The following is a 19,904-nucleotide window of genomic DNA, read 5'->3' on the forward strand; positions in this document are numbered from 1 at the left end:
ACTGCTCACTGAGGAGGGGCAATGACAGTGGCTTCACTAGGTGGCTGCTCAGGGGCAACCCACCACGCCAGGGATCACCAAGAAATGAAAGCTGACTTTGATTTAATGACAAGAGCCAATCCTCTAGGTGTGCTCTGGATCTGCCCATCCCAGCACAGTGTTTTGGTACAGGAGTTTATTTTCCATCTTCACCAGGACAGAACCAAGCCATGTCATCTGAATTGAGAGGAATCCTGTGAGAACAGATGTACAACTGACTCCCACTTTCCCTGCAAGTGAGAACTGGTTCAGAGCCAGCAGTTTGATCTGGGCAGTCCTGGGAATGTGCTTAAGCTACACCACGGCCCTTCTGTTTCAGAACACCTTCTGTCTCTGTAAACCATGAGTCCCAAATGAAGTAGAAATTTATTGAGTAGGATAACCAGAGGAAGACTACCATATCCCAAAGTCTGAGCACAGAAGGTTTGTCACATCACCCATAAAAGTATAGAGTATGAGCTTGAGAATTAAGTGTTGCACATCATTTGAGCAGTATCAAAACCAATGTTTTTAATTCTTGTTTCAAAACAGAATGCCTATTAGCTTGCTTAGTCATGTTTCAGTGTTAACACTGTGATTATTTATACAAGGGCAATACCTGGCAAGAGTACCAAAAAGCACTGGAAGAAAAAAGCTGCTTATTACCCACGCCCTGAGGACTGTGTGCAGCCCTCATCAGCATGGAGAAGCATGGCTGCTCCACCACGACTGGGGATAAGGGAGATGGTGAGGCAGGCAGGGACTTCCCTGACAGCTCCATGGCACCTAAGGAGAGCCAGGCCAGCAACAGGGGGACAGCTGCCATCCAGGGACCACCAAGCCTGACCACAGAGACTAGCCAGATTCGAGGTCAAGCGAGAGGATCTATCAGCCAGGGAAGCACAGGATCAGTGACCAGGCACATCCACAACATGGCTAAGGCAAGGGTCCGAACTTAAATTTGGCTCCTCATCCTAGGAAAAGAGATCCCCAATAAGCTTTCCTGCTGCTCTTTTCTCATCACCAATGTCCACACTGAGAGCTGGAGTATCCAGAGCTGTCCATGAGCTACTGAGAGGCAGTCAAATGGCCATGGCAGGGGTGACACAGTAGCTCACTTGATTTTAAAGGGCTGCCTTTGAAAAGTGCTGTGAGAAATTATAGCTTTGGCCAGTTATTTGAATGTTGATGTTAAAATAGTGGCCACTTCACCATAGCCACAGGTTGTTTTCTGGTCTCTTCTGACCTGCTAGGAGACCTAGATTGTACAGGCAGATAATCAGCCAGAAGAAAAAAAACCAAAAAAAAGAAAAGAAAAGAAAAGAAAAAAAAAAACAAAAAAAAAAAAAAAAAAAAACCTATGAGGACAGAAAGCATGGTGCAATGTTGTCATATATATCAAGAGTTTTATCATCATTATAGTGCAAGGATTCCATATCACCAGAGTTTCATACCCCCTTGATGTTTCTCACAGGCAGCTCCTCTGAGCACTGACTGTTTCTAATCCTTACAGCAGCTATCTGACTCCAGATCCCACCAATCCACTCTTTTAGAACACTGTTCTTATTGGCTACAGGTGTGGCCTCTTAACATCAGGCCTGCTCCTGATCTTTAGTGATTGGTTCAGCTGCAACTCGTTGGGGGACAAGATTACATTCTATACCACCTTCATTTACCCACACTGTATCCCCCTACAGTGTAAGAGTAAATTCTCCAACTTTTAACATCATGTGCTGGTGAAAAGAGCCTGGCACTCAGAATCAGCTTGTCCTGCATTTATAGCTTGGTGTGAGATATGATACATGGATATTGCAATGGACATTTCTTCTCCCCCCACCCAGCATTCCAGCTGCTGTTTGTTCAGTTACAATGCTGGGCAGGACAGCACGTAGAAAACCAACCTGCCCCTGCCCCCAGGAGTTTGGTTTGTTTTCCAGCCACACAAGACAGTCCCAGATTAAGGGTTTAGAAGTTGAAGATGGAAGCTTGCAGGAAAGATGAGTGAAAAAGGGAAGAAGAAGCAGTAAAGAAACACAGAAAAATATGTGCAAATCATTAATAAAATTGAATAAAAAGCAGAAAAAATAAAGTAGAATAGGAAGCAAGGGAGGGAAAGGTCAGGAACAAGATGAAGCAGCAAAAAGAGAGGCAGTAAGACTGAAGACAGAACCTTGCAGGAGCAGAGATTCCTTGTTAGGAGAGCTGGAATCTAGGAATACTTACCTCATCCTTTAGGGGGAAAAAACTTATGATGGGAAAGTCCAAATTAACTGTTTGAAGTCAAAACCAAATATTGCATAGTACAAGTTCCTGCCTTTTATGTTGCTGATTTTTTTTGCCTCCTGTTCTCCAAGTGTTATCAGAGGCCCCTCAAAGCACCAAATGCTGCAGTGCAGATCATCCTGCCTGCCCTGTCGCCTGACCTGTGTATTCTTGTCATTGTGCCCTGGCCTTGTCTTCAAGCCTTCTGCCTTCTCACAATGCTATTCTTATGCTTACTGCCTCATTTTTTCCTGCTGCCTCTCCAGATGCCTCCCACTTGCCTTCCAAAGCCTTGTAAAGATAAGAGCAGTTCTACTGCACTTAAGGGCTCAACATGAAACATTTATCATTTCCATGCTGGCCTTTCACTGCCAACTCAATGGGGCAGAAATTGTCTCCCAGCACTCATGCCTCCATGTCATGTAGGACCCTGACACTTCTGAGGAGACCCCACTGGTGCTGCTCTGTAAATCTGTTTTACAGATAATATGCTGGCTTTGTTCTCAGTAATTCACTGTGCTAGCTTGGATACACTTCTGTATGAATCCTTTGTGCTCAGAACTGCTGCTCTCTGCCCAATGCCAGGAGAGTTGGCAGGAGAGCTTTGTTTTTCCTGTCTCACCGAGGACAAACGGGAACCAGAGAACAACTTGCAGTGACAGATGACACTGTTGCTATCCCCAAAACACTAACAGGATCAAATTCCATTCTAAATGCTGAGTGGGACACCACACATCTGGAAACCTGAACAATCTGGTACGTGCTGCCATGTTCACCTAACCCCTTCTTCTACAAGTACAGCTGTACAGTGAGAGGTCTGAGAGGTTTTATTGCTAATTTTCTGACCAGGTTTTGCAGCAACCAGAAATCTCACTCCAACAAAACAAAAGCTTCTTTATCTCAAAAATATATAGGACAAACTTGACAGCAACCTCCTTAACCTCCTATGGAAATTGCATTGGCTCTGACTTTTCTCTCAGGTGCCTGTTTTCGAATACTCTGGTCTCCAGCAGACAGCACAAAACAGAATGGACAGCATGTTTCAAGGCTTTTGTAATCAGAGCCATCTGATTTGCCAAATTGCATCAGAGGTCAGAGACTGGCAGTAGCACAGTGTGGAGCAAATGATCGCTTTAAAATCCTGATAGGGCATGGGTCTCATCAGGAGGCAGCAGGCCTCAGAGCAGCACATACAGCCGTGCTTTAAATCTTTTGGATATTTGATGCATAAAGGCATCACTGCTGCTTCCAGAGGCCTCTTGGGCAGCCTGTGGGCAGCAGCTGCAGGCACAGCCTGGCTGTCCCGGCCCTCGGGCTTCCACCTGCCGAACCCAGGCCTGGAAGGAGGCTGGAGCCAGGTGGGGGTCGGGCTCCTCTCCCAGGACGAGAGGACATGGCCTAAGGCTGCGCCAGGAGAGGGCTGGGCTGGATCTGTGCAGCGCCAGAAGTGTGTCTCTCCTACGCAGTAAATTCCGTGATTCTGTGAGATTAGGGGGAATTCCATAGCAGAAAGGGTGATTAGACATTGAAATGGGCTGCCCAGGGAGGTGATGGAGTCACCCTCTCTCGATGTGTTTAAGGAAAAACAGGGTGCGGTTGGACTCAATGATCTCTGCGGTCCTTTCCAGCCTAAGCGATTCTGTGATTCTGTGAAACCGAGGGCTGTGCACGGTCACCCCGGCCACAGCCACTGCCGTGCTCCCGCTGCTGGCGCGGCCCCAGGCCCGTGTGAGGGGCCGGGCAGGGTCGCCACGGCCACTGCCGTACTCCCGCTGCTGGCGCGACCCCAGGCCTGTGTGAGGGGCCGGGCAGGATCATCCCGGCCACGGTCACTGCCGCGCTCCCGCTGCTGGCGCGGCCCCAGGCCGGTGTGAGGGGCCGGGCGCGGGGGAGGGCGGGCCGGGGGCGGTGGGGGAGGCTCGGCTGGCGCGGCCGCCGCCGCTGGGGCCGATTGGCCGGGCGGGCTCGGCGGGCGGGGCCGGGCGGCGGCGGCGGGGCCGCTCTGCAGCCTTGGCCGGGGAGGCGCCGCTCTCGCTCCGCTGAGGCGCTGCCGCCGCCGGGCCCAGGCGCGGGAGGAGGTAAGGGCCGCCCGCCCCCCCGGGGCATGGGCCGGGGGCGAGGGAGGGTGAGGGACCGCGCTCGCAAGCGTCTCCTTCTTTTGCCCCTTCCGCTCGCTCCGCTCTCCCTTCTCCTTCAGCCGTGGCTGCTGGGCGGGAAGGGCCGCGGCGGGGTTGGGAATGTCAGGGAGCCGGGCTGGCACATCACGGAGCGGGGCTGGGCACGGCTGGCGCTCCGCAGGGGCTGCCGCCGGACGCCGCAGCTTTGATATGCACGGAATAAACGCGATCTGTTGTAATTCGTGATACGCAAACTGCAGCAGAGACACCTTTAAATTGCTGCTGTCCGCGTCCAGTTTGCTGTCCCGGCAGGGAGGCGTGTCACGGATTTAAAAAAATAAAACCAAACAACAAAACACCAAGGCACCTGCTTTATGGCGAGCTTAACAGCCAGAACCGTACGGTCCTGCCCACATCCGTGGGGCTGGGAAGGCACGGGAGGCAAGTGCACTTGGAGTTGTACATTCTTTTTCACATACGTCGGATCCCCTGGGGCTGCAGGCATGCCTTCGCTTTCTTCCGGGTTTCCTTTTCTTCCCCTTTGCTTCTGGCAGCCTGGAAAATCTCCATCTTCCGAGGAGCAGACAGCCTGTAAAACAACAGTTTTAATAACCTCATCCCGCTTTAAGATCTGTGTTTCCCTGTGTGTCTGTAGGAACTCTTTCCCTCCAGGAAAACGTGGACAGATGAACAGGGTCAGATGGAGCACCTCAAAGCACATTTCTATCTAGAACTGTCTATCTTGCACTTTGTCTCTCACACCGGTGCCCCCCTTTTCATTTCCTTAGTCTTGTTTTGCCCAGATTTGACTGCCCGGTGTTTGCAGGCATATCAGCTGGGAAAGCACAGAGTGTTGTGTGTCCAGAGCTGTTTACATAACAAACTAAAGAGCAGGTTCCTACTTCTCTCTTGCAGAGACACTTGGAAGGCAAAACTATCGTCACTATTTTTACTTGCCTGGTGAGAGTTGAATTTGATAGGGAACAAATGCATTAATTAGCTGGTGAGTTTGGATTGATCCTCTGATTCATGCTGTGGATACAGGGTAGTCTAAATATAGCAAACATTTCATGTTCTCTTCTCAAGCTGACAGAAGTGAAAGTGAGCGTGGGTTTTGCTAATTGACAAGTTTTTAGTTTGGGCCTGCTGTGCTTCACAGAAGGAAGTTAACCTGCTGCTGTGCAGGTCAAGGATAGCATGAAAGAAAAAGCAGCTCCAGGAAGTAAACCAGGTTTTAAATACCTGTAAGTACGCTAAAATAAGGGTGTGATATTGCAATCACCCTGCAGTGAAATGGAAAATCCAAAGATTTCAAGTAGTTCCATATTCAGCTGGTGCAAAAGCAGTGATCTCCAGAACATTCAGCCTTTTATCAAGCCAACAGTTAACCTCTAAGTGCTAAGTAAAGAAACCTTTCCTCTTTTCATGCAACCTAAGAATTGCATGAAAGATAAGCCCACAGCATCTGAAGCAACATGCTTTGAGCTGGGAACAACATGTTTATTGAAGGCCTTCTGAAAGCTTTGTCACTGCCATTTTCTACCAAAGGAACCCATTACTAATTTACCTTTGATTGCATGCTTTTTGTGAGACACAGACTTTTATCTAGCAACTTAAAAACATAGTTTTAACAAATATTTCAGAGGCAGAGATGCAGTTGTGATTGGCTTGGGCAGAGGACAACAGCAAGGCACTCCAGCCCAGAATTAAAGTGTCTCTGGGGTACAAGTGTTGCTCTTTGCTGCTCAATTACATCAGATCACCTAATATTTTCTTCATCATCATCATCATTATTATTATTAATTCACAATAAGCCTGGGTATATTTAGATCTTTTGTTGTCATTTAACACTTCTCACTCATAATTTTGCCTTTAAAAACTTTTAAGTAATTAAGTTAGAAATTCCTCACTGGGCTTATATCTTTAGTGTGGTTAGTTACAGTAGTTACAGTGATCTGTGTGGTCCAGTTTGAATTACTCCATTGCAAGCCCATGTAATTATTACAAACTGCATCCTTGGACTTGGGTGATGTTGGGTGTTACTCTACAAAAGATCACATAATCCAATCTTTCTGCACTTTTCAGCATGCTAGGTGAGTCATCATTAGCGAATTTTTGTCTGTGCTGAGCCAAGTGGTGTGTTTGAATTTATCTGGGCTGGAAAAGAGATATGAGAAGCCAGTAGAAGATCTTGTCTGCCTGTGTTAGCCCATTTCAAGGTTAGGTGGCAGAGAGCTTCACGCCAGACAAAACAGCAAATAGCTGCATGGGGTTTTTTGAGGGGGAAGTTTGTGTGTACAGTTGTGGCTGTCGATGGATACACTCTTAGTAATCATTATTAGAATTTTTTTAAAAATCACAATTAACTTAACATCTCTGTTAAAAAGTATTATTCAGGATCTCCATAAATGTGACAGAAACAAATATCACATGCAGATAAAAAATTTAAAATCTAAGCATATATATTTTTCCTCCCTTTCCCCTGGGAGTCACAGTGCAGATATCTCGGCTGGGGTTTGCAGACCATGCGTGATAAGCTCATTTTCTCAACCTTATCTCATATTTTCACATATTCATATTTTAGTACTGTCGTCACTCCCATTTGCTCCTTCTCCACCCCTGTGGAAGCTCGGGCTGTCGCTCTGCAGGGGCAGCAGAAGCGCCTCCCTGGCTGTGTGCGCAGAGCTGGGCTGGATGTGGGATAGTTTCCCGGTGAGTCACGCACATCCCGCTGCAGTGATTCCCAGGGCGTGCTGCGCTCCGCACGCTTAGCGGGCTCTCAGGGTGACATTGTTTCCTGAATGATGCAACTGAAAATTCCCTTTCCCGTGCTGCTTGTTTCCTGATCGCTTCTCCCTCATTCTCTAAGGCATTCCGGCAGCTGCGCACCTTTTGCTCGCCGTCCCTTTTCCCCGGCGAATCTCTGCGAAGACAAGTGATGTCCACAGCTACCCTAATTAGCTTGGTACGGAGCGGAGGGTTCCAGGTGAGAAGGAGAGCCGCGCTCACGTCCCGGCTGCTGCAGGACGAGAAGCGCCCCGCAGCCGCCTGCTCCATCTCCACCTGCGAGCGCCGCGCCTCCCGCTTCGACCCCGACGGCAGCGGGCGGCCCACCACATGGGACACCTTCGGCATCTGGGACAACCGCATCGATGAACCCATTCTCCTCCCACCCAGCATAAAGTACGGCAAGCCCATCCCAAAGGTGAGCCTGAGCAACGTGGGCTGCGCCAGCCACATCGGGAAGCGAAAGGAAAATGAGGACCGCTTCGATTACGCGCAGCTGACAGAGGATATCCTGTACTTCGCGGTGTACGATGGTCACGGCGGGGCGGCAGCTGCCGACTTCTGTCATAAGTACATGGAAAAATATATTAAGTAAGTGCTCATCAAGGCAATGTGTGTCAAATAAATTACAGCCGAGATTCCTTCTTTAATGCGTTGTACATTGTAGCTAAAACTCCCAGGTTATGTAGCTGCCTGTTCTTATGGGACAGCAGGAGCGCTGGGTGGAACAGACATGCGATGAATGACTTAATGCGTTGGTACCGGCCCCACTGGGCAAGCCCAAAACTGCAGGAGACAAAAGCACAATTGTGCCCCCTGTCCAGGAAAGGTCTTGGAACACAGGGAGAGTGTGGACTAACTGTTTTCACACAGGCTCTCTGTAATTGCTGACCTGTGGTTTGCTTACACTCTTCTGTATCTATCATATCCCTGGGTGCTGGATAAGGAACTTAGATATTTCCAAAATTAGAGGATTATGCTTTCAGTGCACACAGTTAGTAAAATCACATTACCTTTCCACTCAGGTCCGGCATGATTCACTGGGTGCAGGGAGGAGATAAGACTGTGAAACAGATTGATCAGGATGTATATTTCTTGGAAAGAAGTTTAATTTCTGTGTTTACTTGCTTGCTTGCAGGGAATTTCTTGCTGAGGAGGAGAACTTGGAAAATGTTTTGAGCAAAGCTTTTCTAGAAATAGACAAAGCATATGCAAGGCATGCTAATGTCTCTGCTGATGGTAGGTAAAAAAAAATTCTACTCATATAAATGTGGAGAATAAAATTTATTTGCTCAGTAGTTTTGCAGTAAAATGTCCAGAAGACTGGCTTGAAAACAATTTTACTTAACACAGGATTTTGCTCTGGTCACTTACTGCAAATAAAACAATTATGCTTTATCTCCTACAAATGAAATAACTACTGTAAGTCTCAGTCAAATTTACTGGAGGAGTTATGAATCTGAATGTTAGCATAATCATCAATGAATTTCTCTTAATGTGATTCTAAAAAGGATTATGTTTTTCAAGGTAGCAAAGAGTGATTTAGATTTGCAAAGACCATAATTTTACTGGTAAGAAATGTGGAGAGGGGTGTTTTTGATTCTCTTTTTTTAAAAATTATTTTATGAGTGTGGAGGTGGGTGCTTTTATATGTTTGCTTTAAAGCTGTGAGTCCCGTGGATTAAAAGCAACAGTGTCAAAGTTCCCCTTCCTAACTTGGCTGCTGCACCTGAGGAGGAACATAAGCCAAAATTAATGCAACCCATATTGCTTCTGTACAAACAGAATCACAGGAGTAGCTGAGTGGGGAAGGGAAAAAAGCAGTGAAGAGGAAAACAAGTTTGGCCGTGGTAAGGCTGTGGTAAAGCTGGTACCAGCTCTTTTAGACTCCCATTTAATCCTGGCTGTTAATGAAGTTCTCGTACATGTGTCTAGAGACTAAATACCTCTGAACTTCCAGTTGCAGCAAGCAGAGCTTATAGGGAGTAACATAGGAGGGGAGATAGAAATCCCTGCCCCAGTTCTGTCACAGGAGCTTTCTCAGCTATGAGATACAATTTTGAGAGTCAGTTTAGCCAGTTTTAAAAAGAAAACCCCAAACAAACCCAATTAAAAAAACAAACAAACACATACCCACAACAGAAAAAACCCAAACAAAATCCCCCACAAACAACCAAACAAAAAACCTGTCCCCATGCTCGTGCAGGCACAGGCAGAATAGCTGAGGTTTTACCACAAGAACAGAAACTGTAAAAGTCTTCTCTCCAAGAAAGACTGGAAACCAAGAAACCCTGTGTGGACTGAAGTGATACTGGATTCTCAAGCTGCTTTTCTGAAGCACTGGTTGAGTACAATCAAGTAATGGAGTGGCTCTCTGCACTTTAATTACTAGATGAATCTATGTAGGCTCAAATGCAGATCAGGTAGCCTGACTGCTGCAGCACTGCCTCTTACCTTAGCCTGCACCAAGGATCAGGAAAAAAGTCTCAAGCTCTGAGATGCAGCCCTTAAAAAAGGACTGTATCTCAGTCCTTACTATATTTTTTTTAATTTTATTATTATTTAGTATTTTATATTTAGCATTATAGTATTACTATAAATGTAATTTTCCCATTGCATTTCATGTTGTAAAAAAGACCAGAGTTACTTTTGACCTATGAGCTGAGTTTTAGCTGAGCTCTTGAGAGACATCAGCAGAGCAGATGTGCTTTTTATCCCACAGCCTCTTCGCAAATGTGTTTTCTTACCAATCCAAATCCAAGACATATTTGAGTACAAGTTTGTGTGCTTTCCTAGATCAGGCCATTCCATTTTCAGATCTAATTGTCCTCTGCCCTGCCCCTTTGTGTGTAAGACAGCTCTTGGTTTGGCTCATTGCAGTGACCTCTGTGTCAGAGCAGCTTCTTGAGGAGAAGGATTGAGAACTGTACTGGATGTATTACTCTGTTTTTTTTCTGAAAACTATTTCAAATCATAACACTTTGTAGGTGAGGCTTACAGAATTGGATAAGAACAATATTTGACAAAGTGTGCAGCATTTTAGAACTGCTTGTAGGATTTTTTTCATAACCAATTAACTGGTGTTGCTTAATGCCAGAAAACGTATGCGATGGTTACCAGGATACTGCACAAGCCCCCTTCATTAAAAAAGCAAAACAGAGGGTAAAAGAGTTGCCAAACCTCCACAGGGGCCACGCTCTGGCAGGCACTCAGTGTTTCTCAGCCTGAGCACCTGCAAGCTCTTGCAGGAACATCAGGGATCTAAGAGAGCCCATTGTTCTTGGCTGAAAATCAAGCTCTAAGGCAAAGAATGGAGTAACAGAGTGCAAAGTCAAGTTTGGATTTCTGAACAGATTAAACTTGTCACATATCTGTTGTTAAAGTGACTCAATACTTTGTTGACTGCTTTGTGTGGATATTTCTGTTGTTGCTGATGTTTTGAAAGTTACATAAAATTTCGGTGCTTGGCATGTGTCTGTTAGAATCCTGCTTCCAAACTGATTCAGTTTGCCAGCAAAATTTCTGATTAAGTGTGGCTATTCTGGATGTGACAGTCAATACAGTTGCTGGAGTGTCTTGAAGTTGGTGGTTGATTGTGTAACTTGGTGTATCTGGGTTACACTGGAAGCTCCCCAAGACTGACTCCTTTTGAAACCTGGCCATAGCTGAGGAAGTGCAAAATAATAGCTTTGACTTGTTCCAGCAGATGACCCTTCCAGGCCTCACTCCTTTCACTGTGTCTGCAAAAATAACAGTGCACATTAAGGATGTCCAGCTCTTTACTAACACACAGCCAGCTCTAAAACTTGTACCTGGGTGTTTGAAGGAAACTAAACCCTGGGACAAATCCCTGTAGCCAAAATGGCATGTTTGAGGCATTGTTTATAGTACTGTTTTAAGGAGTAAGACCTTACATAAGGCATAAATTTAACAGGACTAGAGACGTTCCTTGTTGGGGGACCCCAGCTGTGTCTTCAAGGGCATGGCCCTCTGTAGGTCACTTAACAATGATACAGTATTTGAAATTATAGATAGAAAATGCATAGCATGGTAGCTTCTGTGAGCTTTCAATAATAAAAATGGTTTATGTATGTGTTCCAGGCACTGCTCTGTGTCTGGCATGCAGTTCACCAGTGCTATTGCCAGCTGTATTGGCCTGCTGGGGCTTGCTCCAGTAACCCCTCTGACAGTGACCTATACCTGCTGTTTCACACAAAAGCATAAGAAACTTGCTGTAGGCAGGTCTGGGATAATCTCTGCTCTGCCTGAATCCTGTGTAATCATTGACAGCTTAGAGCCCTGAAGCTTGGTGTTTGATACCTCTTCAAAAATGTATTTTCATTCACATCCATGCATTTAAATACAGGCCAGTCACTTTCAAATCACTGCTAAAGTTAGGTATAGAACATAAAGGAAGCTCACATCCAACAAATGACATTGTCCATGGCCCCAGAGACGGGCAGAATTTTCTGCTATTTCTTACCAGCCATAAAAACTAAAACGTAAAGGCTGAAAAGCTTTGCTCAGCAAAGATAGAAATAAGAAATTAAATTCTGTGCTTGAGGAAATTTGAGCATTTCCCTGAACAAATGTGAGACAAACCTTTTCTTGGCCTACTGGAATCCTACCAGGTATTGTTACTGCTTCTGTTCACTGTGAGCCAGAGAAAACAAGAGGGAGTTTGTCCATCAACCTCCACATTCAGTGCATCCAACTCTAATCACATTGGCCACTCACATCTGGAATAGCCATCTTGTTAAAACATAACCAGGTATTAACTTGTCTACCCATGTTTGAAAGCATTCTTACAGTTGAATCTTATTATGCTGACAAACAGCTGAAGTTATTTTAAAGTAATTCTATTTTTAAAGTAATGTTTGTTTTGTTGGGCTTTTTTAAAGTTACCGTTCAAAAATGATTTTCATTTCTTTAAATATGTTAACCTGCAACACTGAGGGAAAGGGAGAGCTGCAGAAATTGGACTTGAGTATTTAATAAATTTATCAACATTGTAAAGGCAGCCTTTTTATCCAAGGGCTCTGATTATAACCTGATCAATTTAGAAGATACTAATTACAATATTAAAGGTATGTTTGTTTTGGCTATTTCCCATTAGTCAGAACAATTCATAAACTTCTATCCAGTGCCTTTAAGATGGCCCCATTTCATTTGACACTGATTTGAACTCCCCATATTGGTGTAATTACCTTGAGGGAGCAGATGTTCTTCAGTGGCCACTCTTGCCATTTATGAGACAGCTGATCCTCTAGCATTGATAAAATTCTTCATTTGATGGGTTGGTTGGTTACTTATCTCCATCGGGGAAACTAAATTTAGATTTTATTTGGGCTGAATTTAAACTGGTTTTGTCACAGAGTTTTAGTGAGAAGGTGAGAACACTGGCCAGTATTTCCCCAGAAATACCAAGGCTGATTTACCAAGGCCAAAGATGCAGGTGCTTCCTACGTGACCTGCACAGGGCAGTGCAGGCAGACCTGAGAGTGACTGACTCCACCTCCTGTTCTGCAGCCCTTATTCTCACATCTCCAGTGTTGCAGGTTTATTTTGTTTGAACAAAGTCCCTGGGTGAATTTCCTATTTGCCTCTGTGTGCGTGTTATTTGTGGCAGACACTGTACCTGGTCAGCAGCTCTAGAACTGGAGGCCCTGGACACTTTAAGCTGGGCTTCAGTGGAAAAAGAGATCTGCTTAATTTTGTCCCAGGTGAAGGAGTCCAGCGGTTCCTAGCCTGGACTACTGGAAGGTTTCCACATCCTCTTTGTCACATTAGTTGAGATGACTTGCAGTAGAAGTTGTCCAGTGAGTGTTAAGAACCTATTGAAAGATCTTAGTTTTATAGTGATATTGTTAGGAAAACAAACTCTTTAATTGTTAAAACCAATACATGTGCTGATGCAACGTATTTTGTGTTAAACTAGTAGCAGTTGTAGAAAAGCATTAGACATGCAATCCCATCATCATTCCTGTGGTTTTGGGCTGTGCTAGAAATCACATAATGCTACATCTGGCTTCATGCATGTTCTTGCATCCCTCCTCAGAGCATGAACTGGATCCAAGGAAGAGATTGTGAGCAGCATGTATTTTTTTCTAGGAGTGCTATTTAACTAATAAAGTTCAAGTCACTATGTTCATTACCACAATTCTGGACAATATATTTTTCTTTAGTACCAGCCCTTGATTTTGTGATAGCAGCTCTTGTCATTGGGAGTTTGCTCTGAAAAGATGCAGATCCACCTGAATTCCAAATATTTCCAGTCTTCTGTGAATTGAAGAATGTGATTTAACTTTTCATATGTTTCTCAGCATAGTTCTAAAACCACAGAATGAAATGGGAAAGTAGCAGCAGTTCTGCATTAATTTTAATGTCTATATAAAAGGTATCTTCTGTAAAATAAACAGGTAGTTTAACATAGGTTGCTCTATTTCACTTGTTCTAACTGTTGGCTAAAACAGGTATTTTACTGGTTCTACTAAAATTTCTAATTGCACTGATACTTTTTAATATCTTATTTTCATAATGTGCCTCAAAGTGACCCTGCACTGGGCTAGTTCTTGCTTCAGATGTGTCCTGGTTTAGGGCAAATTTGTTAAAGAATCTGCAAAGGAGGGCCCTTCCAGAAAGCAAACCCACACGGCCCCTCCCCCCAACCGGTTCGGGAAGGATTCCTTGGAGAGAGGTGGAAAGAACCTGTTTATTTCAGGCACAGCACCCCCCAGCACACAAAATGAACAATACCCGTTGACACCGCTCTGAGAAAGATGACAAAATCAGAAAGTCTCGTTCAGGAGTGGTTGCTCTGTTCTCAGTCCCTCTGGCGCTGGGCCAGCTGCTGCAGCCAAACGTGCAAACCCTCAGTGTTCCCAGGTCCCAGTCCAGAGCAGGTTCGAGATGGTCACAGAAAAGGAGAGGAGAAACAGTCCAGGGAGGAATGTGGACTGTTTAGCTAGAACTAGCTAATAAGCAGAAGCCACAGCAGAGCAGAAGCGAGAGCAGAAAAAGAGCAAGCAAAGCAGCAAGCCAAAAGCAAAAAGTGAAAACAGCCCTATGTACCGCTCATCTCTGTGTCCCTGATAAGAGAAACCCAAACAAAACTTCCACTCTTCAGAGACAGTCTTAAAGGCACAGAACAGATGAATGGGGATACAAGCATCATAATGTCATGCCAGGACAAGATGAGAAGCAGGATGTCAGTGCCCACCAGTGCCACCAGTCAGAAGCTGCCACATCCAGTTTCCAGTGTCCCAGCCTGCGTGGCCCTGGCACAGCCCATGGCCACTGACGGTCAGCCCTGACCTGCTGGTTCAGCGTTCAGCTAAACCCAGTCCTGGCAGCAGTAATAATACCTGTTTTAAATACTAACACCAGCTTAATTAACACCTGTTTGTGAGGGTTTGTGTTTGGGCTTTTTTGATTCATGGACTCTCTGCTTTCACTGCACAACAAGGCTCAATGCATCTTCCAGGGCTTGGTGACTTCAGTTTGCTCCTAGCCCCATTTGACTTAGAGGGTGCTGAGACCTCACAGGGCTGGGGAAGGAGGCTGTAAAGATCTCACAGCTCTTGCATTTCTGTTGCTACCTGTTGGCATCTGGTCAGATTTGGGGCTGCCTGGCATTCCTTGGGGTCAAACACAAAGTCCTGTCTCAAATCTGTCCCATGTCCCCAGGGCTGCAGGACCAGATGTAGGAGCACATGTAGTTGTAGCTGATCTCTGCAGAAGCAGTGGTGGAAAGACAATGAAATGTTAACTGTTAGCACATGAAAGCAAGAATATAACTGGGGAGTCACATTCCTTAGCAAGCCCAAATCTCATCTCAAATGCTTGCTTTGAAAAACCAGAACAACTGGAAAAGCCCAGAAAGCAGGTGACCTACAGTGGCCCTTTCAAAGGAAATTGCATTGGCTGTAGATGCAAATGTATTCCAGGCAGCAGCTGGTCCTGTCCAGATATTTAGGTGTAATAGCTCAAGTTAGCAGGAGCTTTCCAGGCCTCTCTTGCTGGGTTACCTCTGCAGAATCTGCAGGAAGAGAAGATAACAACTGTAAAGTGGGACTTGGCCTTTCAAAAAGCAAAGAAAATGAGGCAAGCTGGGCATTTTTTCTGGCATTTCTTCACTGCAGATGATACAACAGATCTTTTTCCTAAAATAAGCACTTGCATTTCTCTTTTCCAAGAGTTTCCTTCTTCTTTTTTTTTCTTTTTTGCTCCAGACCATTGTAGCAACTGAAGTGAGAAGCCCTCAAATCTGCTTGCATGAGTGAATCCAGGCAGGTCCCTGGGTGCAGTCAGCCAGCCCAGCTCCCTCCCTTGCCCTGTAGAGGAGGGCAGCACCAGGGCTCTGTTTTGCCCTCTGGGCACTCACAGTGACCCCTGTCAGGAGATCCCAGCAGTGCCCCAGAGGTTCCCAGACACCCACTGCCACCTGCACCAGTCTGGAGGCACAAGGCAAGGCTGAATCCCAGAATGCAGCTTCACCTTTGCGCTGGGACCTCCAACAAGTTCACAGGGAGCACCTTTCCTGGAAAAAGCCAGGAAGCCTGTTGGCTGAATCCCCCTCTGGGGCAAGCAGAGGGGGAGTAACAGCTCTGACAGTGACAGAAGGATGCCACAGACTGATCTACTGCTTCCCTCTGGTGGAGTTACAATTACTGTAACTATAATTTATCAATTACTGTAACTATAATTTATCAATTACTATATAATTGCCTGCTTCACCACCTAAAAGAAAGAAAGAGCCATCAGCTTTATGGTGACCTACTTGTGCAGTCACTGTGCCCAGAGATAAGGACAATAACCCTGTAACTTGAGGTGAGCTCATGGGGCTGGAAAACTGCTACAAACTGAAAGGAAGCTACTGTACCTTGTACTGCTTTTATCCCACTTGCCCTGTTTGCATGGAGCCATGTTGTTGCACAGAAACACAGAAACACTTCATCCTTCCCACCTCCCCTCTCTTCCTCTCCACTCCTACATGCATGCATGTTTGCTTTTTTTTTTTGTGTATGTGTAAATTTAGTTTTAACTTCAAAGCAGTTACTTGCTGATTAGGTAGAGCACAAGTTGTCTTTATTTTACCAATTGAAACTGTTGCTATTATAAAGGACTCCACTCTTTGAGGCAGTGCTAAAACTTCTCTCTTTGATGACATTTGTAGCAACTCTGCTGAGCTCTGGGACTACTGCAACAGTGGCTCTGCTCCGGGATGGAATTGAGCTGGTTGTGGCAAGCGTGGGAGACAGTCGTGCTCTGCTGTGCCGGAAAGGAAAGCCCGTGAAACTCACCACTGACCACACTCCAGAGAGAAAGGAGGAGAAGGAAAGGTACCTGCAGGCTGATGATGTGGCTTCCTGAGCACAATGGACAGCAGAAGTCAGAAGTCCAACTGCTGCTGGGTTGGGCCATAAAGAAAGAAGAGTTGGACACAGAGCCCTTAGACCACTCTGAGCTGGCAGTAAGCTCCAGCCACTGGGTCCCATTTAGAGGACCAGGGATGTGGAAAGACCTCCATGAGCATAAGATCTCAGCAGTAAGATCAGCATCTAAGATTCAGAACAGAGCTATGACCACAAGGTTCAGACTTGTGCAAAAGTGCCAAGTTAGAACCAGCTCAGAACCTGAGGAAATGCACTGTGATTCCCAGGTCAGGACTCAGCCCACCAAGACACATCACTTCCATAGAGCCCTTCAAACAGATAAAGCCAACCCTCAGCCACCAGCACAGGCTCTCCATACATCATTCCTCATTCTAGCTACTGACAGAAATAGAGGATAGGGATAGGGGTAATGGTATGAAGCAGTAACTCATTTGCTTTTTCTTTTGTGCTTCTGGACAGGATTAAGAAGTGTGGTGGCTTCATTTCCTGGAACAGTTTGGGACAGCCTCACGTGAATGGTAGACTTGCAATGACACGGAGCATAGGAGATTTGGATCTTAAAAACAGTGGTGTGATAGCCCAGCCAGAAACAAAAAGGGTTCAGGTAAAAGGAGGTCTGGTTTACAGGGACAGCAGCACTTGGATTAAGGGCTTCATAGGTATTTGATGCAGTGGTGCTACCCACACAACACAAGCCCAGATGAAGTCTGATGGCCACACATTGTTTTTTACTGAAATAACCAGAGAACAACTCTCGTTAAGTTGTTTCAGATTAACACTTACAGGACAGAAAGGAATCTGGTACTAAATTCAACCAGATCAACTTCTAAATCTCACTTCTCACAGCAAAATATATGACGAGGGAAGAAAGATAACACATGATATGTATTACAGCTCTTAGTCTGTTTGGGTCCTGTGGTCAAATGAATAATTTTGAGGCTAATGCTGGTATAAAACCATCACTGAGAACTGGGTGGGATATGGATGGGCTGCCATCAAAAAAGTAGGATGTAGAGAGATTTGCACAGTTGAGAGGAAGAGGGGGAGGAGGAAAGGACAGCTGCATGTATCTTACCATAGCTCTGTAGTCATCTAGAAAACAAACACTCAGAAGGTATTCAGCCTCCACTTTGGCAGGAAGCTCTCCTGTCAATTCATATTCTATTTGTTACTTTTCCTCTATGCACCTCCCAGGGCCCCAAGAACTTCCATTGGTTTGGTCCCAATAGAGTGCCACCCACAAGGGGTTTAGGGAGATGACTGAAGTGTTATCATGTCTTCCTTGAAACCCTCAGCTTCAGGAGACATTTTGCAGGAGAGCACACAGCACCCCAAGAAAATAAAAAAGTGCTTGGCAAGAGGGTTAAATCATGGGGGCCATTGCCTTGCCCTGCAGCACTCACCCAGGTCATGCACCCCGTGTGCCTCTGTTGCAGCTGCAGCACGCAGACGACAGCTTCCTGGTGCTGACCACCGACGGCATCAACTTCATAGTGAACAGCCAGGAGATCTGCAACTTCATCAGCCAGTGCCATGACCCTGCTGAGGCTGCCCACGTGGTCACTGAGCAGGTAATGCCAGCGCTGCTCTGGCCACCAAGGGCTCCTGCTTGGGCTGGTTTGGCTTAAAAACACAAGGGTTTTGTTTACATAATACCACACATTCAACTGAATTGAATGATGCTGGCCGATACATTCACCATTCCTGCTGGCCAGCCTTTTCCTTACCCTGGGTCTTGCCACATCCTTGCCAGGCATCATTCAATGAGCTTGTTTAGCTCACTGTCCACTGAACTGCACGGGATTGTAACTGCAGCTTCTGCCTGTGCTGAAAATGTCACTGTCACAGACAGAAATGGCCAGTTTCTGACCATGGTTCTGGATGGTAGCATATCCTATGGGAAGCTCTAGGGCATATCAGAATGGAGGATGAGGGCTGGGAAGGGGCAAGGGAATCTCTGGCCTCAGAGTGTGCTGTCCCAGGTGAAGCCAGACCCTTGTTTCCCTTTCCAAGCGAGACCCCGATGCTGACACTTTGTTTCTGCTCTCAGGCAGTGCAGTTTGGCACTGAAGACAACAGCACAGTTGTCATAGTGCCATTTGGAGCTTGGGGCAAGTACAAGAACGGGGACATTACCTTCTCCTTCAGCCGCAGCTTCGCTTCCAGCGGGAGGTGGGCGTGAAGACAAGGACACAGCGATCCCTTCCTGCCGTCACCTGGACACAGCGTGCTACAGGAGAACACCTCCATCTGTTCCTAGGCTGACTCAGTGTCTTGTCCATCTCTTCTGTTCCCAGTGTTAGAAGATGCCACTGCTCCCTTGGTGCGTAGTGCCCGTTGTTGCTTACAGCTGACTGTGTCTCGCTGCCCGTTATTCCCAGCAGCATCGCGGCAGCGTCCTGGGTTTGTCGCCCCAGCAGCTCCACACATCACTTTGTTCACACAGACGAGGTTCTGGGCTTTCACCTGAGGCTGGAGGGGGTGCACAGTCACTTCATGCCTACCTGTACTCCTCAGGACCCTCAGCTCCCTGGCAGCTGGGTCCCTGAGCCACATGCTGGATTCCTTGTCCGATAAAACACGGGGGAACAAACGCACAATGTTCTTAGGTAGGCAGAAAGAGGGTTTGTTTTCTTCTTCTGCTGCAGCCACCTGAAACTCCCCTGTGCTCCAGGAGAAGTGGGTGAAAAATAAAGGAGAAGTTTTAGAATATTTAGGTTCTGATGCCAGTGGCATTTGGTGTAGCTGTACAAGTTCCTGAGACAGTGCTGCTTTGTGCTCTCGCTGCCAGCATCTGTGATCCTCTAGCTCCAAGGAGACAGACCAGGCTGGAGCCATGTGCTGTTGGACAGATGGGAACCTTTCTCCATTGGGTCCAAAGCCTGTGCAGTCTCTGTGGACCATGCAGCAGCCCCTTGCACTGTCTTCTCTTTGCTGTCAGTGCCTGACAGAAGCACAGAGGAGGGAAAAAGACGCACAGTTTTGATATCCAGAGACTCATCAACTTGAATTTCTTTTTTTTTTTTTAATAAAGAAAATAAGCTAATTTCAAAGAGTTTACTCTTCAAGATCTGATGCTTAACACAGTTTATTTCTTCATACATACATGAGGATTTTCCTGCCCTCTGCTGAAGTTGTCTGAGTTAGTTGTGATCTCTCATGTCTCTTCATGGTACACAAGGAGGTATAAATTGCCCCAAACTAGCTAAAGAAAGGAGAGAGCACTGTAACAACGTAAGGTAATTTTTGTAAGTTTTGGGTGTTGTTTCTAGTAGATATCAGATATTCTCAGATACCAGAAAGGAATATTATCCTTAAAGGAAGC

General features: G+C 46.0%; 1 protein-coding gene and 1 long non-coding RNA gene across 2 annotated transcripts; one reads left to right on the forward strand and one right to left on the reverse strand.

Annotated features, from left to right (window-relative positions):
* Positions 1–534: 534 nt before the first annotated feature.
* Positions 535–1,545, reverse strand: LOC135447405 (uncharacterized). Its single transcript, XR_010440102.1, has 2 exons — positions 1,473–1,545; positions 535–1,276 (listed from the first exon to the last, which is right to left on the reverse strand). It is a non-coding gene; the product is annotated as an uncharacterized LOC135447405 (long non-coding RNA).
* Positions 1,546–4,231: 2,686 nt separating this feature from the next.
* Positions 4,232–19,634, forward strand: PPM1K (protein phosphatase, Mg2+/Mn2+ dependent 1K). Its single transcript, XM_064711254.1, has 7 exons — positions 4,232–4,358; positions 7,267–7,775; positions 8,323–8,423; positions 16,360–16,525; positions 17,039–17,183; positions 18,016–18,150; positions 18,630–19,634. Exons 2-7 carry the CDS (start codon positions 7,336–7,338, stop codon positions 18,759–18,761), a joined length of 1,119 nt encoding a protein of 372 aa, XP_064567324.1. The 5' UTR covers positions 4,232–4,358; positions 7,267–7,335; the 3' UTR covers positions 18,762–19,634.
* Positions 19,635–19,904: the final 270 nt, after the last annotated feature.

The sequence above is a fragment of the Zonotrichia leucophrys genome, chromosome 4 (genome assembly GCF_028769735.1).
Source record: "Zonotrichia leucophrys gambelii isolate GWCS_2022_RI chromosome 4, RI_Zleu_2.0, whole genome shotgun sequence".
Classification (NCBI taxonomy): Eukaryota; Metazoa; Chordata; class Aves; order Passeriformes; family Passerellidae; genus Zonotrichia; species Zonotrichia leucophrys.

Excerpts from the sequence above, each read along its gene's own strand:
- PPM1K (XM_064711254.1), top strand. The coding sequence starts at position 7,336 with ATGTCCACAGCTACCCTAATTAGCTTGGTACGGAGCGGAGGGTTCCAG. Across the intron at positions 7,776-8,322 it reads TACATGGAAAAATATATTAA|GGAATTTCTTGCTGAGGAGG; the intron begins GTAAGTGCTCAT and ends GCTTGCTTGCAG. Across the intron at positions 17,184-18,015 it reads CAGAAACAAAAAGGGTTCAG|CTGCAGCACGCAGACGACAG; the intron begins GTAAAAGGAGGT and ends CCTCTGTTGCAG.